The sequence below is a fragment of the Equus przewalskii genome, chromosome 30, assembly GCF_037783145.1.
Source record: "Equus przewalskii isolate Varuska chromosome 30, EquPr2, whole genome shotgun sequence".
In the NCBI taxonomy this organism is placed as follows: domain Eukaryota; kingdom Metazoa; phylum Chordata; class Mammalia; order Perissodactyla; family Equidae; genus Equus; species Equus przewalskii.
This window is the reverse complement of record NC_091860.1, coordinates 26,329,498-26,350,463: the sequence shown is the minus strand read 5'-3', so window position 1 is coordinate 26,350,463 and position 20,966 is coordinate 26,329,498. Positions and strand designations below refer to the sequence as shown.

Here is a 20,966-nt window from a genome sequence, read left to right as displayed (position 1 = left end):
AAGTTAAATGAAAGAATCCACATGAAACATTTAGCTCTGTGCCTGGCATATGGTAAGAGCTCACTACATATTAACCTTTATTACATATATTGTTGTTATTTTATCACATAGGGAAGGAAAGCTTTAAGTTATATTATATTCAGAACAAGGATGGCTCTAACATTTGCAAGGTCTGGAGCAGGAGTACAAATGGATGCCCCACACCATATGTCTGAGAATTTAAGTGTTATAAATCAAGATCACCAACTATTAAATTAAGTCTATTCTATATTCCTGTGTATGTTCTCTCTCTCTCTCTCTATATATATATATATATGTATGTATACCTTCATAATGAACTTCTTGAGAAGGTCTTGAGAAATATACCTTCATAATGACCAAGAAATTAATTTAGAAATTTAGAATTCCTCCAAATTCTGCATCAGTTAATTGGCCACACGGAGAAAGCCCCCTCTCCCAACAGAACCCAGGAAGATGTCCACACATGCTTGGAGCTATTTGAGTATGGAATTCTGGGGTCCAGAGCATGACTTAGGAATAGGGATGAGGGCCGAGGGGGCATGACTCCTTGCTCTGTGGGGAGAAGTGTGGCTGGAGGAAGGCCAAAGGGAGGCTCCTAAAGTGAGAGGCTTGAGTCTAAAGTTTAGGACCTATGATGGATAATTCTCCAATTAATGAGTTGTGAGTCGGATTTGGTGTTTAGGTAGTACCTTGAAATCTCAACTTTTCTGATAATTTTGGATCGATGAAATGATCCAGAAAAGAGTACTGCCCTGTGATCAGCCAGGCTGATCTTTGAATCTCAATCTCCTGAGCTGCAAAATGAGGGATCTGACCCAATAACCTCTACAACCCCTTCCTATGCTTAGAAAGTCCTGTATCTATTGAGCCTATCCATATAAGAAAAGCAAATTAGTAGAACAAATCAAATTAGTAGCCATAAGCAACCAAGATGTCCCCCAATAGGTGAATGGATAAGCCAACTGTGGTCCATCCAGACAATGGAATATTATTTGGCAATAAAAATAAATGAGCCATCAAGCCATGAAAAGACATGGAGGAACCTTAAGTGCATATTACCAGGTGTCAGAAGCCTATCTGAAAAGGCTCCCATACTGTTTGACTCCAACTCTATGACATTCTGGAAAAGGCAAAACTATGGAGATGCTAAAAAGCTCAGTGGTTGCCAGGATTTTGGGGGGAGGAGGAGGTGAACAGGTGGAGCACAGAGGATTTTCAGGACAGTGAAGCCATTCTGCATGACACTATAATGATTGACATCTGTCACACATTTGTCAAAACCTAACGTAAACTATGGACTTTAGTTAATAAAAATTTTATCAATATTGACTCATCAGTTGTAACAAATGTACCACACTAAAGCAAGATAGTAAAAACAGGGGAAACTATGGGGGCTGGAGGAGGGAGGGGATAGAGGGGAACTCTCTGTACTTTCCACTCAATTTTTCTGTAAACCTAAATCTGCTCTAAAAAATAGTCTATTAATTAAAAAAAACTAGTAACTATAGGTTAGCCAATACATTCAAAGTAATGCTATTGTACAAGACTAGAAGAAAAATATTCTTTAGATTCCCCCTCATATGGAACATCAATAAAAGATCAATAAAACAATGACTGAAGAATATGGAGACACATAAAGTTCTACTAAATTCTTATGTTTATTTGCCCTATAGAGGTAGAAATTTACACAAAGAAGCCTTGCAGGTTCTATTTAAAATCTTCCTTGAAAATATGATTTCTAGAAACATGTATTTATTTTGGTTGATAGTGTCCACTTACAACATTTGTAACTGCTCTTCTAGAAATGTTTTTTTTCATAGAGTTTCTTGGAGAATTACTGCTTATTTCTTTTAACCTATTAAATACTTAAGATTTAAGAGCTCATTCACATCCAGGATTAATACAAATCATTATAAAATGGATATAGACAGTAAGTTTTATTTCAACTTATTTCTTTGTCTTGAAGGCTGTATTCACCTTGCCAATTTCCAGCCCTGGGAAATTCCCATCACTCACTCTCTCTCCAGACTCTGGTCCTTAGATGATCTGGTCCTTAGATGGTCTGGCAGTTTGTGCTTCTGTCTCTGACTGAATCTCTACTGGAGCCCCTACTGTTGACATTTCAAGCCTTAGCTGTGTCTCCAGGGTCTCTGTCCTGTTCTGTCCCTCTCGTCCCCAGCCTGAGGCAGCTTCCTACTTTACTGCGATGAGGCAACCTCAGTGAGCACTCTGAAATTTCCCCTCCTTCCAACTTTGACTCCATCGTCCAGAAGTGACCTCTCTCCTTACCAGCTTCTGCTGTATTCTTTGTCCTAACCCCTTCCTCTTCCAGAATCTTCCTCCCTTTTGTCTGGTCTCTTCCTCTGTCTCAAGCATTCTCCACTAACTCTTCAACCCTGTGATCATAACAAGCTTCCATCTTCTGAAATGCACTTTCTGAAAGACTTGTGTATAACACCGAATCCGCTAACCACCACGCCCTCCTCGAGACTTTGAGACCTGACAGAGGCCCTCATCCTTCTACTGAGATGCTGCTTCCTGCTCCTCCTGAACGGCCTCCTCACCACTCTGAATACGTGGTCCCCTCTTTCTTGAAATTCTTCCCCCTCCGCTGACCCAACTCCTCTGGCTCTCCCCACAGCTCTCTGAGTGATCTTCTCTATCACTTTCTTTTCCTCTTTCCTCCCACTTCTTAAGAGGGGGCTTTTCTTTGGTTTGGTCCTTGAACCTCTTTACTGGGTTTATTCTAACTCTCATATAGTCCCACAGTTTCACCTAGCGCCTGCTTGCAAGACAGCCCTGCATTAATCCCTTCCTCAGGCATGCGCCACGACCCCCTCAAACACAATGTGGTCTTTGGTGTAACAAGGAGCAGCATCTCCAAGTGCCCTGTTCTGAGAAGAAATTATTGCAGGGAACAATACATATGAAGCTGCCACATGCTATTTATCATGTATTTTTCTCTAAGACCGCTAGCTGAGAAAAGGACATTGAAGTGACAGAAGTTTTGATGTGGAAAGACAAGGAGATAAGATGATTTGAGCACAAGATCCTGGGAACCCGGGTGAAGGGGCAATGATGGGATTGAAGGGAACAATAAGTGGAAGCGGCTGTGCCAGAAATGGACATTCTTTCCTCCACAGTTTTGTCGGGACCAGCCTTGCTGGCACCTGAGCATTCTGGCAAAGATGTTGTAGTCAATCAATATAATTTTCCATAAGCCCATTTCTCTTTTTTGTTTTTCCTCCCCAGAACATTATCTAGCATTCTGAAAATGAAAAAAAAAAAAGGAAAGACCAAACATATTTTTTGACATCAAAGAATGTAATATTTAAATGGAGAAACAGAATAAGTGCCCATGAAAATTGTCACAGAAAAGGCCAAGCAATACAGTAACAAAACCACCTTTCTGGGTCTTGTAAGCTGAGAAGCCTGAGGGGCCAAAGATACTGGTAATTAAGTAGGATTTAGTGACTTGGAAAGCCGTTGCGGAGGAGGTATCTTTGAGCAAGCTTTCAAAGGAGGGCGAGCAGACTCACAGATGAGAGGCACTTGCCTAAGACACTCTTGAAGGAGATGCGAAATGCTCATGTCTTGTGGGAAGCTGGTGACAGTCCTGTTGGGGCTTTGAGAGAACAAATGACAGAGAAACAGACTGACAGTATGGGCACATGAGATGTGAAGAAACATTACCAAAGTCACACGAAGGTGAGAAAATATCTGTGAGCATAAAAAGCAGGTGTTCAGACAGGCCACGGCATTTCAGACTTGCCGGGCTTCCAGCCAAAGAATTCCTGAGCATTTGCTCATTAACTGCTGATTATCTCCCGTGTCTTTGGGTGGGAAAATGTAAAGCAAGCTTTGTGAGCACAACACAAATTTACCATAAATCTACTGTAAATTTACCAATTCTTGTAAATTTACTGTAAATTAACATCTGCTGAATCACAGTTTGGTTGACAGAAAGGGCATCGGAAGCACATCAAAGGGATGTGTAGTTTCGGAAATAACTGTTTTCAAGTATTCTTTGTATCAGAAAACTGCCAGGGTACTTGAAAGAAAAGAGACTTACCCATCTCTATAAATGGGGATGGCACAAAAAGTTAATTCTTGTCTTCGTTCACGGATAAGTCTTTTTGAGGATGTGGTTTATGTGTTTTTTCTTTTCCTTGCTAAAATCGTGATACTTTGCCAGATCCCAATTTAACTGGAGGGCTTATGGATTAAAGTGTTTTTAAGAGCTTCAGATGAGGCCATTTCTAGTGAGATGCTTGAAATTAAAAACCTTCTGGCAATCTTAGATGGATTTTTACCTTCATACCATGGAAACCCCAGAATGACATACTTTAAAAAAACTGCCATGTTGAAGAATTTCTATTTCAAATAATAATAATATCTTATAGTTGGTATGGCACTCTCTCCACAAAGGATTCTCACATCTCTGCAAGTGCTAGTTTTCTTTAACATTATTCTTTTGGAGGCAAAAAGGAGAGAACCAAGGATACAAAGAAATGTGAGGCAACTTGGAAGTCCCATGAAGTGTCAGGCAGAAATTTATGCCCTGAAACTATAAACAGAGGGATGAGGTTGGCCCGGAAGTCAAGCTTGGTGTGTTTTATAAATGGAAAGTGAAACTCAGTTTTCTTTTGCATAAAAGAGAAATCTCAAAGTAAGACTGACAAAGAAGGTTCAACTGGCTCCACTGAGAGTGTGGAAGTCGAGGGCAGCGGTGTAAACATATGAATTAACACGAGCATCCTAACTCCTGACATCGTGATGGGGAGTGTATATCAGATACCTGCAAACTGCTGACCTTCTCTCACGTTGAACCTAAAGAGGGACCCAGAGATGTGCCCCTACGGTCTGAAACTTCTTCTAAGTGTGAAATTGTAACACTTCTTAGATTCCTGGCTTCCAGATAGACTTGAATACAGAGAGTCCTTTCAGAATTCAGAGGAAACACAAATGCATGTGGGCCATAGTTCACTTTTAATTTCTAAGGAAAAATTATTTATTAAAAAAAACAAAGCAAAACAGTGTTCTCACAGTGTGAGACGCATCTTGCCTTTCCAAACAGATTTGGAACTAAACCTTCTTATTTTTCCACGGTGTTATCAGAGATAGATGAGAGAATCTTTGGATACTTGAATTATTGATCTCTCTTTTACTCTAGCGTAATTAAAAAGAGAGGAAAATTATTTTTCTCAGCGTTTTTTCTTCCGTGTAGGTGAACATTTAGTTACTGCAGAGATGACATGTCACTAAGATACTTACATGGTACGAATGTTATAGGAGACAGCAATCTGGACACAGAGTCCCATGTAAGACTGAACACTGCTCCCAGGTACCAGCTGAGTGGCCTTAGGCAAAGTTCGTCTTTCTTAGTCTCAATTTACTCATGGGTAGAATGAGAGTAACACCTTCACCAGCGGGGTTAACAGAATTAAATTTGGATAATATGCTTGTTCTATCCTCTCCTTCTTCCTCCTGCTTTCTGACTAGAATATGGCTGTGAGGACTGGGCTCCAGCAGCCATATTGGACCAAGGAGTATCCTTGAGGATGGAAGCCTGGCTCTGTGGATGCTGGAATAGGGAGCAGATGGTGCCTGGATCTCTGACAACACCATGGAACTGTCAAAGCTGCTTTGAACCAAGCGTGTCCCTCCTTTTATATGAAGAGATAAACACTTCCATCTCATTTAAGTCATTGTTATTTTCTGTCCCTGTTACTAGGAGCCAATGCAATTTCTAATTGATACACACGTCATTTCACACCTAGACAATTCTGATATTGAGAGAGAGCTTTTAATACGTACAGTTTTTAAAATAATTCTGTTTATCAAGAAAATCAATAGTGATCTCATTATTAATGCTAACTTGAAATCAAGAAAGCAGAATATTATTTTTCCAAGTTAGGTACAACTTTCTTTTCTATTTAATTAGAATTAGGTAGGAAAAGGACATAACTTTGTAATTTAATCCCTGTATAGTTTTAGAGTCTTACCTCTTTTGGAGAAACATAAAGAACTTACAAACAGTAGGTCCCCAAGAAAAATTAGTTGAATTAATTTAACAGCGACCTTCTAAAGTAATTTGTGAAATGCATTTTCAAGGTTTTATGATTAATTTGTTTCTAATAGTTTTTAATTTCCTCATGAATACAGTTAAAAGATTTATGACAATTGTAGATAAACTTTTATTGTGGACTTTCTCTATTTTTAGTTTTCTTTAAATGTAAATAATGGAAAAAAGCTACTGATCGTATAGGTTTAAAACTCAATAGTACGAAAGTTCGCTGGTGTACGTACTGCATTTGATACTGAGGGGGACCATGCAATTAAGCCCTGTGGACTTGCATGTGAGACACAGAAAACAGAAACATTAAAAAATAATAAACAATAGTAAAAAATAACGAAGAAAATGAAAAGTCACTGCTTTCTCTTGCTAAGACAACAACCTCTCATATTGCTGATTTGTACTAGACTCTGATGCTGATAATTGATAATCTATGTCACACATTGAATGATGCACAAAATGATCTTGATCTAGTCAGAGAAAATTAATTTCAAAGATTCTTTTCTTTTGAGCCTCATTCAGATTCAGGTTCAGATCCAGCTCATATCGTTTTGCACATCTATGGCCCAAGCACTGTGCTTTCACATACACTACCTGGTTTATACCCCAAAACCCCTTTTTACAGTAAGGCTTACTCTCTACCTCATGATGGGGACGAAGGTAGCCCCAGAGACTTGCTGATAGATGGCTTTGTCCAAGTCCGCAGCTATTTTCACCTTCACAACTTCCTAAATGGCTTTATCATATTTTCACACCTCAACAGGCCATATGTCCCTTGCTTAGGAACTTTAAAAGCCTTTCATGATTTAACCCACAGGCCCTGATACATAACAAGTGAATAACTGTTCTCACAATCTCCTGAACAATCTGACGTTCAACAGGTGGGCTCTTTGGAGGCAGAAAGCAAATGAGTAATTTTCTCCAAAAAACAGCAATTCCCTGGAAAAGTAAATAGTTCATTTATCTCAACTAATGTCTTCACTAGGGTGCAAAGGTGACTGTCCCCTAAGAAAGGCCATTCCCAAAATGTTCGAGAGCAAATCATCGTCCACACTGGTCGCTGCTTTTGTACCCTCACCTGTGGTGTCTAAGTGCTCATTGTGTTTGACATGCGAGGTCTGAATAACAAATCAGGACACCTCAAAAACAACTCAGGGTCCTTGAGAAAGTGCAATTCCACCTTTTCTTCTTTTCCATCCCTTATTGCTAAAGGGACTCAAACTCCTCAAAGTGTAAGTACTGAGACAGTCATTTTTACACATGATGCACACACTCTCTGCCACTTTTTCTCATGCATTTACGTCTCTGGTTGTGATAAAGCATTTCTACCGCATGGAAACTTAAGAGCATCTCCTGGGACAGGGAAAGAAGTGAACACTACCTGAAGCTCTGATATACACCTATATTCTAAATTGGGATTCATAACAGCCTTCCCTATAAGATACGGAAGCAATCATACGTACAAATGTAAAAACAGTGCCAACTGTGGCTTGATGGCTTGATGACATGATGCCTCTAGACATCTGGTCTGAAGTGTATTTAGCAGTTTGATACAAGCCTCACAAAATTCCAAAAGAAAAAGCGAGGTCATGCACCTCAGGGTGCACAGCAACTCTAGAACACAGACCAGGAGAACACGGCGGAGTTCCTGCTTTGCCTGCTGCTAACACATCCACACCATCCCAGATCAACAGATATTTACGATCTCCAGGAGGAGATTTCTGGTGGAAAAATCTCTCTAACTCATGACCAGAAATTCCAGACTCCTTCCTGCCCCAGAAAATGAGCCTGCTTTCTCTGAAACAGCTTAATTATCATGCTCCCATCATTCCCTCATGCCTCCTCTCGTGCAGCTGCCACAACTCCGCTCCAAGACCCTTTCTGCCTATTCACATTCCAGTGTCTGGTTTCTCTCCGCTCTGGTGTTTAGGGTCTGCATTCTGCAACTGAATATTCCTCACCACCGCTGGAAGTTTCCCTCTTATTCTCAAGGTCAGGAACTGTATGAAAAATCTCCACATCCTCCTCAGTGCTTTGAAGACAGTGGACGATCACTAAGTGCTTTTTCATGGTCCGGTGTCCCTTTACGTTAGCTAAGTGTATTTATTCATTTATTTGTTCGTTAAACCTTTGTTGAGAAGCTACTGGGAGCCAGAGAAGGGGCGATGAAAGCTCGAGCTGCTGTCCACGATTTCTGACCGATTCCTACAGTCTTCCCACTAATACTTTCTGCGACTGGAGGCAGCTCAGAGGGCCTGTTACTCACGCTGAGGTAGGACATTACCATCAAGGCGTGAAATAGAAAAAGAAGGAAACCTCTTCATGCTCTTTGGACCTTAACCACATGGCCCCACACGGGTCTGCTCCTTGTTCTAGCCTACATACGACAGGGACAGGGCGTAGGAGAGTAGAAAAATGCAAGGAGAAACTCGTCATGCTCGTGCATGAAGACTGATCCACGTGGATGTTCATTTCAATGTTATTTAAATCAGAACAAAAAGTTAGAAGTGTTCTAATTAGATAAAGCATGTTGTACAAGACTATCCACAGATGGGAGGAAACGTATATAAACGAGTGTTAAAAACGCAAGTTACAGAACGGTAGGTATTTAAAATGAGTTGTTATTTTTATTTTTAAGAATCCACTGGGGGGTGGGGAAGCTAGAAGGATAAACTTCACAGTATTGATGGTGAGTATAATCAAGTGGGAAGATTATAAATGATTTTCTTCTTTGAGCATATAAGCATTTTCCAAATTTTCTAAAATGATCATGAAAACTTTTGAGTTGGAAAAAAATAAAATTAAAAATGTTTTAAGGAATAAGGGGATCAGGACGAGAATCCTCCTGGCAAGGCAGAGCCTCTGACAAAGTCACCCTTTTATGTCACTGCTCAGGGCCTTGCTCACTGCCAAAGCCCCTGGAAAGGCTGCTCCTCAGCTGGCCTCATAAAGGGAAATAACAGTGCATGTGAATTTTGATCTATTTTCCAACTTTTGTCTCTTCAAATACACGTGTGGTTGACAGACAAACAGGTGTCACATCCCCCCCCACCCGCCCCGCCACATACACAAAGTACTGCTTTGTCAAGCAAGCCACAGACTTCTTAGAATCCTGGTTGTTATATAAGTTAGACAAAATTCTAGAAAACAAGCAGACAGACAAATCCAGAAATAAAGCCTTTTCCCAACAGACTACATTAAAAAATTCTAAATAATACTTCAGTGGTGTTTAGAGAAGACACTCGTTTGGATGGATGGAAGGTGGATTGAAAAGTAACAAGGAAAATATGGAGGCAACACCCCAAGTCTCCCACTGGGGGTGCCACCAGGGGCCCCACGCTTCTTCAGGCAGATTTACTGGGCGAGAGGTGGACCAAGGGCTGTCTGGGCCGAAGCCTTACCTTGGTCTGGAATGTACAGAACATGTGCGTTAAGAACGGATGCTCCCAGGCCAAGGAGAGAACTCTCTTCTCCACCATTGTACACTCAACATCGTCGTCCATCAAAACCACGTCTTTCTTTAGGGCTTTTATTGCGAAAAATTGATTGGTTTTCTTGAACTCTGCTAGGAAGACCTAGAAGGAAGGGGAAGAAGTCACTTTATTTTAGAATTTGGATTCATGCTCAATAAAGAAGAGACACAGTCTAGAGGGAGATGCGTTGGGTGAGAAAAGAGGATTTCTTCTCCAATGCCCACCTACCCCTGTACAAAGACAAATTAGCACGCTTCGCTGGTTTAGAGTATTATCCAATAGGTTCATATTCTCTTTGCACCTTTCAAAGGGCTTCACAAAACTACTGTGCAATTGGATGGGTTATTCTCAATGCTGGAAAATTCCACTGAAACAAGTATGCCCTGTCTTCCCAGGGACACAAGTAAGTTATAATAAAAATTCACAAAGTGCATATTGAGGGAGGAAGCAGCAGGTAACAGAGAGGAGGACTCGACTGTGCCTGAAACATCACTGCAAACGAGCAAATAACTTAGCTCTAAGTTTTACCCAGGTTTTCAAGGAGAAAGAGAACATGAGGAATAGAGCTCTCCTTCTGTGCTTAAAAGAATGCACACCGTTTCCTCTGATGCCACAGACATTGATACCATCTTTAGGAACTACTATGTGTCAGACATTCCGCTATGTACTTTATCAGTGCTATCTAATTTTATTATCGAATTTAATTCTTAGCTCAGAACTTGCAGAGTTCTGAGATAGAGAGCAATAATAAAAAAACTGGGTTCAAGGAGTAACCTCACTCGCTCAAACTCATGGAGCTGCTCAAAGGAAAATCTAATTCCAAAGTTTACTTTTTCTACTTGATTTCATGCATCTTATATGAAAGGACACCAGGTGGCATATAATGGAGAGTTTCTACAACTTTCGCTTTTACAAATGATGCAGCAACAGACGCTTGACAGTTTTGAGGACATGGCCTTTGAGGACAGAAAACTCCAGCCTGGGTCTCATTTCACACACCAGCTGTGGGAAAGTGGACAAGCCAATTAACCTCTCTGGGCTTCAGTTTCCTAACTGTGTGTAGAAGAGATAACCATCACCATTCTCTAACTTATAGGACCATTGTGAAAATCAAATGGGATACCACATGGGAAAGTGACATATGAACTATAAAATACTCCTAAGTGACACTTACTAGGAACACTTGTCACTTGTTTCTTTTATTGACTTTCAGGGAAGGTTGAAGCCAATGATGCTAAACCCATAGGGAAAATGCACGTCTATGTTTAAAATAAGATAGTGCAGACACATAACTTTGGGGTAGGTGGCTTGACAGAGGCGACAGAGCTTAGATGAGAACTGAGGCAAATACATGATGTCAGATCCCCAGAAAATACACAATTTGTTCTCCTGGGCCTAAAAGTAGATTGAGAACAAGAATATAGAGGCTGCCATTTTGGTGAGGAACCAGACTTCCTATATAGAGCGAAAAGAGAGAAGAAAAACAAGTTTGGAGTGTTCTGAGTGTCGTGAGAAAGGAAACAGGGTTGTCTCATTCCGCTTTGCTGTTTCAGCCTCCTGTCCTCGGCCCCGTGCTCCAGTCTTCTCGGTGCGTAGGGACCCGGGGTCCAGATGGAGGGGAGCATATGGCTCTGGACAGAACCAGAGGATACCTGCGGCTGTCAGTTGTCCCTTGGACTGTGTACTAAGGCTTGTAAATATTAACGTCAGTTTAACGTCTTTCTTATTAACCTTGTTCAAATGTAGACATCCACATGGGAACAAAGAAAGATAAACATTTCATTAGCAATTAAAAGTACTCTTTTGGTAATTGCTTCTTTCAATAAAACATCCCAAAACCAGCCATAAACTAAGAAGCTGAAAAGGCAATTTCCATCTCTATAATGTGCTTTCAATTTTTTAGTAACGGGTTATAATTGCACATTAATTGATGCTGAATTATAATGAAGACTGGGCTGTAAAATTGCCTATTACACTCAGATTAACACCCAATGAGCCTACTGTGGTTCATATTATTGTGGAAATGAACTAACGGAATTAATGGCTATGTGCTCCAGTTTGCAGGGCAGAGTAGATTTTGCTGAAGGCGATGCGTTGGTGTTTAAATCCAAAAGCCAACTGCACCAGTGTCATTCAGCTGTGGCAATGCTCCGTTGCATTTTAGTCTGTTTATTATAAAATAAACAAGGTAAGTTTTCCGGGCAAAGTCTGGTGAACAGGTGCTGAGCATAATGCTGGGCTTCAGATATGCAAATTCATGGAACAGTATTCTCTGGCTAAAATTTTCCTAGGAGTCACATCCAAGAAGATAAAACAACTGGGAGTGCCATTAATACATTAGATATCCTTAATATCTAAAAGAACCTAAAAGCCTATATTCCATAGCACCCCTCCATAAGCTTGAAAATTTTCTGCTGTTACTAATTGATTCAGATTTCTTAAATTATGTTTTTTTCCTCCCTCCCTTGCCCTCTGTGACTGACAGAGACAGCCCCATAACTTGAGGGTGTGGCAGGAAGAATTCAGAGGAGGGATTTTCTCCGTGAACCATTTCCCAGGACTCTCAAGCGACAGCCTTGTTATGGGCTGAACTGTGTCCCCTCCAATAAAGTCATCTGTCGAAGTCCTAACCCCAGGACCTTGGAATGTGACTGTATTTGGAAACAAGGTCTTTACAGAGGTGAAAAGGAGGTCACTAGGGTGGGCCCTAATCTAATCTGACTGGTGTCCTTATAAGAGGAGATTAGGACACAGACACAGAGCGACGACCGTGAGAGGACACAGGGAGAAGACGGCCGTTGACAAGCCAAGGACAGAGGCCTCAGAAGAAACAGGCCGGCTGACACCTTGATCTCAGGCTTCCAGCCTCCAGAACTGAGAGAGAATACATTTCTATATTCTGAACTGAATACAGAAGTCTGTATTCTGTAACTGAAGCCACCCAGTGCACGGGATTTTGTTAACAGCAGTTCCAGCAGAGCACTACAAGGCAGAGGACATCTGATAGAGAAATAAATAGAGAAAACAACAAATGCAAAGTAAAACAACACGCCAGGTTTGAGAAAGGAGCAAAAGAGGAAAAACAATAACAACGAAAGCAACTGAACAAAAAACCCGTGTGAAACAGGAATGGGCGGAGACATCGTCCCATTTCTTTGGCGTCCAAAGTGGGATGTACGCCTTTGATGCAAAATGGTTTGGGCACAATGATTTCCAAGAAGCAGAGGCTGCTCCAGCCTTAGAGTTCTCTGAGTCCCTATTTATCCAGACATCTCTCAACACCATCACAAAAGATACAGGAACGCTCTCTCTGCACAACACACACAGTTCTGGGCCCATGAGTTCAGTTCCACTGACCAGGAACTTCGCTCTTCAATTTCTGGAAGTTGGTCCACAGAATTCTAGAGTACCGTATCATACCTTGCCAAAACTTCCTTTCCCCAACATTTTGTGCAAGATAAAGTCCTCGATTTTTAATTTCATATGTAGAGATGGTTTTTCTGCGTTTAGCTCAGGTTCTGGATGATGGCACATTTTCTCCATCCCGTCCAAAGGAGACTCCCAGGAGATGCCCTGAGGCTCTGAAAATGGAAGCCGGTGGTTAAAACAAGGAACTATGGAGGTCATTCTAGCAATACTCTCTCTTTCGCTTCCCCTTCTGAGGCTCCATCCGCAATAATGCGGGAAGGGGTTCCCCGTGGCTTTAATGCCCCCCCTTGCACCGGGAGGGCAGCATCTCGTTGCTTGTGAGCTTGGCCTTTGGGGCATGGACTGTGTCTCTCTAATTACCCAACAGATTGGGAAAAACGTCAAGCTGTTAAACATATTCCGGGCAGCAAAAGACCATAAATGCAAATCAAGTGAGCACTTTTCATAACGTCAAATCATGGACCCATAGGGATTTTAACCAAATTTGAGGAAAAATGATCCTCAATTGCTTGTGTGGCTCACAGGCACAGTGGTATCAATTCCCATGACTAACCCCGTGAGGAGGAGGACACGGACAGCAGACTGTTAAAGATCCCAATGGAATCAGCCAACACAGTCTTCAAGTCAAGATGCTGCCTGCTGTGAGCCTGCTGTGAGCATCTCTGAGACACAGTCTATGTCACTGCCTAGAGACCCTTCCTAACTCTAACCCAAACCTTTCTTATAAGTTTTTAAATTGATTTATTCCTCACCCAAAGCCAGAAGAGGTATAGAAAAGTGTTATTGGACTCTTTCCTCCACTCCCTTATAACATTACTTTTATTTTTCAATCCCTAGGTTTATCTTTCACATTTTCCCTAAGTCCAAGGAAAATAAGTATTTTATAATGTATGCTGAAATTATTCGGGCCCCAGAATCACGTGGTCATGTCCTCTTATGAACGACCTTCCAACAGCAGGTGGGACAAACTGCCCTAAGGTCATAAATGTTAAGATCTGGGGCCCTGTCGTTCTTCTTTCTACTCTTAAACTTCCCCGAAAAGTCTCAAAGGTGCAGAATAAGATCATCTTCGGCAGTATTCCCACCATTGAGCTTTTTGGTGGATTTACTTCTGTAAAGCTGTTGACAGTGACGGGAAGTAACGTTCTCAAATTCTAAGGACCATGTGCAGTTGTTTCCCCCAGGCCTATCCCCCCCACCCCCACCTCCCACCCTCTCACAGAGGTTTCCTAATGGGGCGTATTGGGGTTTCGCTTCTAAGAAGTAGGAGCCTCTCTGTGGGTGGCTAGGTCTGTAATCTTTAACGTAGAAAGTATCATCTGTCAGCCCAGGTGAACGGAGAATTTAAATCCAGAGGACTCAGGTTAACGTTAATCATGATTAACGATGGACAGCGATTCCCCCGAGAGTCAGGATGGCTACCTCTTTTCCCCGGTGCTGGCGCATGTGGCAGCTTTGCTTCGCCTTTTATGGAGCAGGGGAGACCGATTTCCACTGGACCTTCTCGGAAGATGTGTTCGGTATCTCTTAAGCAGCGAGCCTAGGTTACGAACAAAGAGTCAGACCACGCACCCACCCCACCCACCACCGACGGGGCAGCTCAGCCTGCTGTCCTTGGGGACGAAAGCTACTTAAGATTCCTAAATGCATAGGATAAGCAAAGCTTCTCTTTCCCTCAGCACTCTTTTAGGATCCCATACCCTTTGAGGGTTTATCATATTTTATGCACCAGCAGAACAGACTCACTCCTTCATACTTTCTCGCGGGCTAAGTGGTTTTTCCTATGCCATCCACATCATCCCGTCACAAGTAAGAACAGAAGCCAATGGATGGAAAAATAGCTTACATAGGCAACACCAGGTCTTAAAGACGGTTTGTTCTTGGATATAAAAATTCAGCATGCTAGTAAACGGCGAAGCAAAAGTTGCCCTGGACTCGGGGTTCCGAGGGCATCTTAGGGATGGTTCCAGCAAATAAGTGTTTCCCCCCAGACTATTATATAGGCCGAGTATATAGGTATAAAGCTGGCAATGAAGCCTCCATAATTTTAATGAATTTATTTGTTTCTGTCCCTGCCCATTCCACAAAGAATTTAAGATCTTATAAAGATCCATATAATACAAATGCATTAAATGAATATCTCAAAGGCAGGATATGGGCATGAAGATGAACATGCTCAGACCCCATGTTGTCCCGTCGAGCTGCTGCAGAACAAAGAGAAGGGAGGCTGGAGTCGTCCTTGTCGACTTGAAATCGCAGGAATTTGTCACCTGATAGCCTTTCCTACCTGTTGAGTGCTCTCGATCATTGCCAGCGCCTCAGCCATGAGCTTCTGGTTGATGCCACAAAGGTTAGCCACCTTTGTCTGGCATCTGTGATGTACATTCATGCCGCATGCTGAAAGGAAGAAGGTGACACCGTGAGCAAGAGTGACGGAGCCAACCACCATGGACTCTGCCCAGGATCTGTTTCAGGTACATGTCTGTGGAAGGAACAACTGGCAAATCCCCGGCCCATCTTCCCAGCAGAAGGAGATACCGAATACAATAAATTAGTCAGGGCAATGCGTTTACAATGCCCCCGTGCATCCACCTCCCCATCCTGAAACAGACACACACCTGATGCTCCCACTCGAGATAGAACCGAGCCTTGTTGATAGGGGAGGAGACATTTAGACTGTGCCATTGCTGAGAGAAAAACACTGATGCTGTGGCTCTCATGGGTGGTAACCTGCAATGCTGGAAGTTCGTTCACTCCCACGTTAGCCCGGAGTCCAAGTGTCCCCTTTCGCACATGGGCTGTGAGGAGCTTCTCTACCCTCTAGGCAGAAGCCCAGGGTGCAGCCTCAGCCTGCAGGACTGAAATTGAGATGGTGGGGGTGGTCTGTGTATGTGTTTAGGGGTGAGGGTAGCACGGGGGAAGGTGGCCTCACCACCTTCATGTCCTTACCATACGGGAGAGTTGGGGTGAACTAAACAATCTATGTAGGCTTTGAGCTCCGAGACCTGCGATTCTAGGGGACTATTCTGATTCTTTAGTCCTGAAAACAGCACGGTAAAGGTCTGCCCTCCACTTACTGTGACCATGTGAGCCTTCTTGGGGTGGGGGGGCGGGCAGTGCGCCTGTGTGTCTGTGTAAAGACAACTATTGTATCATGTCGTTCGTTTTAGAAAATTCAAATTCTGCTTATGAAACATCACCATTACAATGAGAAAAAAAAAAGCTAACTTAAAGATTTCCAAACTCCAGCTGATAGAACTCTAATCTCAAGTCTGACTTGATTCCATAAAGTGTATCAACAGGGGTTGTTACAATGCGACCAGGCAGGAGAAGCTAAAAATCCTGCAGTTTTAAACTTGTCTGCTTATCACTCGCCCAGTTGCGTGCAAAAAACTTACCCCAGTGATTGGATGGAACAGGCCAATGCTCACCAAATACGACTTCCCTTTTGCCTTCATTATTTATTACAATGAAATATATACGGAAATACTTAAGTGAAATTTTGGCAGCCTTCATCTTTACTTTGAACTAGCTCACTCCTCCTCAGCTCGTTCATCATGAAACGAAATCAAGCAGCATTTTCTATGTAAACAAGTATAAACTATTATATATGCAGAGATAAAATCATAAAAATCCGTTCGAAGTGAAATCTTTAACATAATGAAGATGCTGTTTATAACGGCTTTCTGCCCTCCTGAATTCTGATTCCCCCTGAACTCGGTTATGCGGGGTTTATGCTGGGTGCTCCCGGTTCCATTTCTTTTTTCCTTCCTCCAAGGCAAAGGGAGGCAGTTAGTGAGGATTTAGCACAAGACATGGGGGAGTTTTACTTTGCTCCTTAAAACTGTACCTAGATCTAAGCTTGTCTCTGAAGCACAGTGGTGAGGAAGGGCCCCATCCCCACGGTGACACTACCTAAGTCTTTGTCGCTAACCTCTGAGGCCATAACTGGGTCTCTCTGTGTGTAAATGGTTCCTTCTGATGACGATTCTCATGGGAATTATAGGGGAGAGAGAAAGGAGGCAGGCCAGAATGAAAGGAGGCTCTACTTAAGAAGGTGGCTTATAAGAGAGGAAGATAAAGAGAGAGTGAGGCCAAGGGTGAGGGAGAAAGAGGCCTAGGAAAGGTGGGGGGGGAGCTGAAGAGGAGGGCATGAGGAGCTGAGGAGGAAAGGGAGGGGAGGGGAGGGGAAGGGAGGGGAGAGGAGAGGGGAGGAGAGAAAAGAGGGAGGGGCTATTGAAGTGCAGGAGGTGGGAGAGTGGGGAAGAGAATGGAATGGAGAAAGAATGTTAGGAGGATGGAACCATGGCACAGGAGCCATGAAACAATGGAAGCCTCTGGGGGTTCTAAGCTCATAGTGTAATCACACCGTTGGGGACCAGCGTGGCCTCTGCAAGTGAGGCGCCCCGGCTCCAGGGACAGGAAGCCTGAATGGTGGAACCTCATAGGAACAGGAGAGCCACCGGATGGGGATTTGACTATTCGGGTCCTGTTTGTACACTTAGAATACCCTGAAATGACTTCTTGCCTTTGAACTCTTAGCGATAGTTCTATATGGCACCAGGCCCACCCATCTCCTCTTGAACTGGGGTAGACAGCAAAGTGCACGGGGCTACTTTTGGGTTAAGGTGAAGTGTGACCACATGTGGGTTTTGCCTTCGGTAATGATTCGGAAAGCTGACCCGTCTGGCCGCCCTGAGCGGTCACTCCAGGCTCCAGCAGACGTGTGGGCACAGCCGGGATGAGGAAGCAAGAGGCCATGAGCTCTCCTTTCCCTACGTCAGCCACCTTGGCCACTTAAGCACTAAGCCGGGCATTAGCCAGTGGCATAAATTAAAATGGGGCCACCAAGAGAAAAACAAAGCGGACCTATGTCTAATAATTCAAAACAAAAGGACTCCGCTGTATAAGGACACTGTCCTTTTCGAACATGTTATCTGGTCCTGTCCCCACTCTCACTTTGACTCAAGAGGCAAAAGTGCTTTGTCAGTTCTTGCAACTTTTGTACTTTCTACCCCCTAATCCTGGCGTAACAGCACCTCAGTTTCTAAAGGTTCTTGCCTTAGCAACTTGGAATTTTCGAGCAAGAAAGCATGTGACTTGCTGGTGCCAAGGAGAGCGGCAGGGACGCAGCACAGCTCAAGCTGCCAGGGCCAGGGAGGGGCAGGCCCAGAACATGGAGGACACCGCAGGGCAGGTCGGCAGGAAGGGGACCCCTTGGAGGAGCAATGCTGTCTTCCTTTCTCCCCAGGACGAGGTACAGCAGAAGGCAGCGGGCCAGGAGCCCTGACGTGTAACCTGAACGGTTTTGCACTTATCTGGGAAACAAGGGCCAGGGTGTTGGGGGTGGAAGGAAAAGAAGGGCAGTGGCTCACTGTCCTGGGAATTTCTCATTCAGGATCACGGGCTCGTCCGGGCTGGCTGGAGACGTCAACCAACTACATCCTCCCTCCCAGCCTCACACTCTCCGCTGGAGCTGGGCATCCGCCCCGTGGGGGGTCTTGTATCGGGGCCCACGCTCACTTCCCGTTAGACTCACCGTCGCACTTGAGGCCCTGCCTCGCCAGGCCCCACAGCAGGGTCCCACAGTGCTCACAGAAGGTGGGGCTCTTGTAGTTGTAGACCTTAAATCTATGCGGCATGTCAATTTTGAACCTCTCTTTGTGGAACTGAAAGAAGAGGAGAACGTGAGACTGTACCCGTGTCCAGGGGTTCCCAACTTTTTATTTTCTTTTTTATGAGGAAGATTAGCCCTGAGCTAACATCCACCACCAATCCTTCTCCTTTTTGCTGAGGAAGACTGGCCTTGAGCTAACATCCGTGCCCATCCTCCTCTACTGTATATGTGGGACACCGGCCACAGCATGGCTTGACAAGTCTGCACCAGGGATCTGAACCTGTGAACCTGGGGCCACCAAAGCAGAACGTGCAAACTTAACTGCTGTGCCACCGGGCCGGCCACCTGGGTTCCCAACTTTTGATGTCTTAGCAGATTCTTTAGCATAACTGACAGAATAATGAAAACATTGGAATGGTGTGTATTTTAAACCATAATTTTCACTTGTTGAGCCTGATAGGCACGTCCAAGGAAGGCAGGCAGCCAACAGTTCTTCTCAGTGAGGGGCTAAGCGTGCAAGACACACATATCAGGTCACCCGGAGACAGCAGGAGGGGAAGGCATCCCCACAGACAGGCCAGCATTTCAGGAAGGGGGCTGGGGTGATTTATTTAAATGGGACCTGAGTAAATGTTGCGCTTCCCTTTTTGTTTTAATATAAATATTTCTTTTGCTCTTTCAACCCACAACTAGTACTTTAACCTTTGGAAGATGTTAGAGAATGCCTCCTCCAGAGGAAACATTGCTGCAGGTTTATTAGATTGAGACCCTAACGTGAGAAGCATTTTCACCTCTATCACACATGAACCGAGGAGGCCATAGGTAGGTAAACAGTTCTGCAAGATGCTATGGACAAATATGTCACATGGGTTATCTTTTACAGATGTGATATCTCAGATGCCCCCTTTGAAGCAGCCTGCATTAGTGTCTCATTTGATAGATGAGGAGATTAAGCCCAGAGAGGGTAAGACACGTCTCTAAGTCACACAGCTATCAAGTGAGCTGGGATATCTGTGGGCCTGGCAGTCAGACTCAGAGCCCATTCTCTCTTCTCCCTCAAAATAAACGTGATGATGTAGAGGACGGGGAGAGGGGAGATGAGAGAAGGATGGTGGTGGTAGATACATTGCAGGATTTTTAATTTTTTTTACAGTTTTCCAGAGTTTAAATTCTCTCCTTTAATCAAACTTATCACATGAACTACAATAAACAAATCAGGCAGTTTGGTTTGTGGTAAGAATACTGATATTGTTGTGCAGTTTAAAAAGTTTTATTTACTAAGACTTATAATCTCTGCAGAAGTTTTTAATGAAACAATTCTTATTCCTTAACAGTGATAGAGCCAGCGTTCCCGCTGCGGATCCCTGTCCGCACTGGGTCTTCGGAACGGCTGTTCAGAATTGTTTAAAAGTTGCTTGGCACTTACTCTAGCCGTTTTCAACTAAGAAAAATAATTTTCAGAACTCATTTCGTATAAACGTTTCCATGTAAATATGAACAATTTGAAGGCTTCTACTCAAATCTTGAACCCAAGCCCAGATGGTTCAAGCTATGGCTGGAGATGTGCTGTGAGTGTAAAACACACACTGGCTTTTGAAGACTTTGCATGAAAAAAAATAATGTAAAACATTTCCTTAATTTTTTATATTGATTACATATTGAAATGATAATACTTGGGCAGATTGGGTTAAATAAAAGATATTATCAAGACTAACTTCCCCTGTTGCTTTTTCTGTTACTTAATGTGGTTACGTCAAAATTTAAAATTGGACTTGCAGCTCTCATTGTGTTTCTATTGGACCTTAGCCATCAACAGTCATGGTTACAATTTGTGATTTTTATAGGAAAGCTGGAGGCATCAAGCGCAAGGAGCAGGAGGGCAGACGGGGAGGTGGTAATCTGCTTCAAACAAACAAAAACATTGGCTTGGGAGAGTGAGGCCTGAACTTTAGTCCCAGCTCTGCCGCTTACAGGTGGTTGACTATGGACAAACGAACCTCTTTGAGTCTTAGAAGAGTCACTTGTAGTATGAGATTATTCCCTTCTGGCTCTCAATTCTAGAAGAAATTCTACTCTGGAAGAACTCAACCAATTTGCCTTCTCTGTACCCGCCCCTTTGCTGGAGAAAATCACACACCTGGGCAGGTGGACCCCCTCAAACTCAAGTGGACTTTCAAATGTGCTTGGCGAACCTATTGCCTTTCCCATCTCCAAGAGAATGATTTCACAGATCCTCCTTATCCCCAAGGCCACTTGCTGCCTTCTCTTCTTCCTTCCCCCAATCCTCAGACTTCACTGAGGACGTAAGCTGTCTATGGGAAGCTCCCTCATCTGCCTGTTTGTAGATCCA

General features: G+C 43.3%; 1 protein-coding gene and 1 long non-coding RNA gene across 4 annotated transcripts in view; one reads left to right on the top strand and one right to left on the bottom strand.

Annotated features, from left to right (window-relative positions):
• PRKCQ (protein kinase C theta) overlaps positions 1-20,966 on the bottom strand; it is a 119,618-nt gene that overhangs the window by 37,744 nt on the left and 60,908 nt on the right. For all 3 annotated transcript variants that reach the window (XM_070601873.1, XM_070601874.1, XM_070601875.1), the window contains exons 9-13: positions 18,539-18,668; positions 15,287-15,396; positions 14,422-14,539; positions 12,991-13,151; positions 9,499-9,672 (exon numbers count right to left, since the gene is read on the bottom strand). In XM_070601873.1, coding sequence (XP_070457974.1) covers positions 9,499-9,672; positions 12,991-13,151; positions 14,422-14,539; positions 15,287-15,396; positions 18,539-18,668 — 693 coding nt within the window. The remainder of the gene's footprint in view (positions 1-9,498; positions 9,673-12,990; positions 13,152-14,421; positions 14,540-15,286; positions 15,397-18,538; positions 18,669-20,966) is intronic.
• Positions 17,339-20,144, top strand: LOC139080552 (uncharacterized). Its single transcript, XR_011535143.1, has 4 exons — positions 17,339-18,256; positions 18,398-19,580; positions 19,770-19,849; positions 19,951-20,144. It is a non-coding gene; the product is annotated as an uncharacterized lncRNA (long non-coding RNA).